This window comes from Entelurus aequoreus, linkage group LG22, assembly GCF_033978785.1.
Source record: "Entelurus aequoreus isolate RoL-2023_Sb linkage group LG22, RoL_Eaeq_v1.1, whole genome shotgun sequence".
Taxonomy (NCBI): domain Eukaryota; kingdom Metazoa; phylum Chordata; class Actinopteri; order Syngnathiformes; family Syngnathidae; genus Entelurus; species Entelurus aequoreus.
The window spans coordinates 29,542,021-29,545,654 of NC_084752.1; the positions used below are offsets into that span (position 1 = coordinate 29,542,021).

At 39.3% G+C, this 3,634-nt stretch overlaps 1 protein-coding gene across 1 annotated transcript in view; it reads left to right on the forward strand.

Moving 5' to 3' along the window:
- Positions 1-227: 227 nt before the first annotated feature.
- The window catches only part of LOC133639912 (von Willebrand factor A domain-containing protein 7-like), a 20,535-nt gene continuing 17,128 nt past the window's right edge, over positions 228-3,634 (forward strand). The window contains exons 1-2 of the mRNA XM_062033600.1: positions 228-303; positions 1,982-2,198. Of these exons, the coding sequence (XP_061889584.1) occupies positions 2,004-2,198 (195 nt within the window). The 5' untranslated portion in view covers positions 228-303; positions 1,982-2,003. The remainder of the gene's footprint in view (positions 304-1,981; positions 2,199-3,634) is intronic.

Below are 3,634 nucleotides of genomic sequence, written 5' to 3' on the forward strand. Positions count from 1 at the left end.
ACAGGTGAAAACTAATGGGTGACCATGGAAACCAAACCAAACAAGGAAGTGCAACCAAGAACTAAAAAGAGCCCAAAACCCAAGCAAAACAAAAACAGACATGACAATTACTGGGTAAATTGATTAAACACAATAACATTTCTTAGGGTGTGTGCAAGGTTGTTGTCCTTGTTTTGTCACTAGCACACTTATAAATAGAAACACAGAGGCACCCACATTCTGGAAGCTGGCAGGGAGCGCAGGTAATACACATCACTAGCCATCTGAGTGCAAACTTTGGTCGTAGAGGAGCTCATCTCAAAGGTAAATGACTTGCATTGAAATATACTGTAGATGTTTGTTTTATATGACTTTCATGGGGATTTAATATTAGAAAAAAACATGCCATGTACTTTATACCTTCTGCATATTTCGAGGAAGTAATGGTACTTCACGGTGACTTACAACAAATTGTCTAATCTGTATAACAGTGACTTATTTTAATTGGCAGCTGCTCTATTCATCTTTCTCAGGTAACAACAAGGCAAGTTTATTTATGGAGTACAATTTATACGCAAGATAACAAGAAGGTGAACAAAAATCATCATTAAACTAATCATACAATAATTATATTAAAAGCAAATAATATTTATTCTAAAAAAATCAGTTGTCATATGCAGAGTTAAAAGAAGGGTTTTCAGCCTGGATTTCAGCCTAACATTGCCTAAGTTGAGGCCTGTCTCACATTTTCTGGAAGACTATTCCACATTTTGGAAGAGATGGATCAAACATGTCAGCGATGTACTTGGGTGATAGACCATGAAAAAACTTGTACACAAACGGAGCTGTTTTAAAATCTATTCCCTGAGCGACTCGAAATGCAGTGATTACGCACTGGACTATTATTGTCATATTTGTCTGGTTCTAGTCAGGACTCGTGCAGCAGCTTTCTGGATGTACTGCAGCTGCTTAACAGCTCATTTAGAGAGCCCAGTGAGAAGACTATTGCAATAGTCTAACCTGCTGGAAACAAAGGCATAGATTAATCTTTGTAAGTCTAGTCTAGTAACATTTATTTCATTTTGACAATGTTTTTATGTGATAAAAAGTTGCTGATGCTTAAAGTCTATGACTAAGTCCATTATTACTCCTAGATTTTTAACCTGAATATTAATGTTTAAAGAGAGGATCTCAAAGTGACACGGTGTTCTAGACAAGCACCAACAAGTTCATTCAATGTCGTGTTGGGTTTTCTTGTCTGAGCGCTAAATTTGACCAGGACATGGGCCTGCACCTGAGGGTTAATTGTGACGAGTCACATACCTGTACATTGTGTTCAATGTTTGATATAGATAATGTTTAACTCCTATATGCATAAACATCTGTAGTTTATTGTGTGAATGTACTATTACTGAACCTATTTTATATATGTAAAGTACACAATGGACGTTATGCTTTGTGATGTTTACTTTATGTTTATTTTGTCAGTCTTATAAACCTAAATTAAGGAAGGAGTGTAAAGAAATATAACTGAGGAAGGAAAATAATTTAAAAGAAGGAACATCAATCCTGAACAAAACTTCTGGACCTTCTGTTTTTTCATACTGTTAACTATCTGTCTAGCTGCACACGCTGGAAACAAGTAACAAGGGCAGAATAATGAATTTGACACAATGCAGTGTGAGAGCCGATGTGTTTACTCTGCATAAAGTAAACGTAGTCTCAAAGGAATATAACCTGCGCGGGCATTTTCTGACAAAACATCCAAATGTTGATGTCCGGCCCCTGAGCCCTTGCTCTCTTGAAACTGCGGCCCTCTTCATTATGTAGTTGAATAGCACTACAGTATAGAAAATTAATACATTTGAGATCGGCAACGTGTTTTAAAATAGTGACAGAAAAAAGTATGTTTGCCTTGATTTATGATATCTACGGTTTTGACTGCAGTTACACCTGCTTCACTGTAGAAATGTTCTAATTTCAGTCATTCCTTTTCCTCCAGCATCGCCATTGTCATCATCATCATGGCCACCGTAGGTTCTGTCCTGCTGCCACTGGCTGTGGTCTTTGCCCTCACAGCCCCCAGTCATTGCTTCCGACCACTGACCGCCGGGGAGTCCTTTACTCACCGCAGCATCACCGAAAGGGCACTTCTCAGAAAGACGGCTGAAGTCTGTCAAGCCATTGCTGCTGAAAATGGAGATGCCTTCAATCTGATTGTAAGAACCTGATTGTAAGATGGGAAGCAACACTTGCGCCTTGAATATGTCACTTGGAAGTTTTCTTTCTACATTTCAACACAAATGATTCCTAGCAAATAAAGGTTGAAAATTCAACATTTTCCATGTACAAAAGTGAAAGTACATTCATTGAGAAAAATGGTATGCTAAGAAATTGGGGTGTGACTATTTCCGCTTGGCTTCTGTTTTCAGTGTAGAACTTCACCGCATCATAATCACTGTCATGTACATACCTGGCAAATGAGATAGCAAAACACTGCTCTCAGTTTTATATCGATCTCATCCGGTTGCGCGTTAGTAAACAGCTCTAACTGAGTGTTTGTTATTAATCCATTCCAAAAGGTCAGACAAAGACCACTTTCTTTGTTAATGTGCTAGCACTCACCACTTTCTTTGGTCCCATAGCAGCTTATTTTGCAGTAGTACTCAATGAAAAAAGGACAGAGAAAGAGTGACCAAAGCATGAGATTCCTGGTTTGATTGCTCAATTTCACAAACAGTACACTGGAAAACTGATTACAGTCGTACCTCAACTCATGAGTAATTTGCGATAGGAGTTGTCTCTCATATCTCATTTGAGTTATGAGTATGTGGTGTGCCTCCTTCATGAAGAAATACAGTATAAGAAAAGGAAGCGTTACTAGCTGGCTCAACGAATGCCAGAACGAACCCTGCTAGAGCCGTCCCTAAACATCCGGCTTTAAAAGCGGAAGACACTCACTGAACCGAAGAAACCAAACAAGATCGACCGTGCTGTACTTCATTGATGAAAATATGGAGAAGTTTGCGTTAGAGACACCACAGAAAGTTTGTTCTCCCAAGTAAAAACCACCAGCGTTTAGAGCGGCACCACGTGTGCGAGCTCCCTGCACTATGAAAAAGCAGTCTGGGCACAGTGAGGGTGAACTGCCACTGTAGCTACTGTATGGAAGTGAACAACCAACCACCAACGTAGAACCAAAATCTCTGCGATTGTTCTTCAAAGTAAATCTTGTAGAATAATACAATACTTCATACAACTACCGTTTAAATGTTTGTTTCTCATTTTAAAAGGAATGTAGACTGTTTCTAAATGGCTTTCGATTCCTTTAATGGGCATGGCTGATTAATGTGAGATACAGGTGTTTTGAGTTACCAGCTCGGTCCTAGAAACAATTGACCTCATAAGTACAACTGTAATTACGTGCAATGTTTGGCGGTCCGATAATCAAGACGATAAACGGTGGCAAGATTTTGTCCAAAACTGTACGAAAACAGACGTGGCACAACAAAGGGATTCCAATGTGCAGACTCAGCTGGTGAACTTGGGATGTCTTGAATTGATGGTGGCAGGATAACAAAAAGCTGTGGCGAAACAGCCTGGGAAAAAATGATATCATCTGATGAGATCAAACAAAGGGCAGCAACGAGTGTGA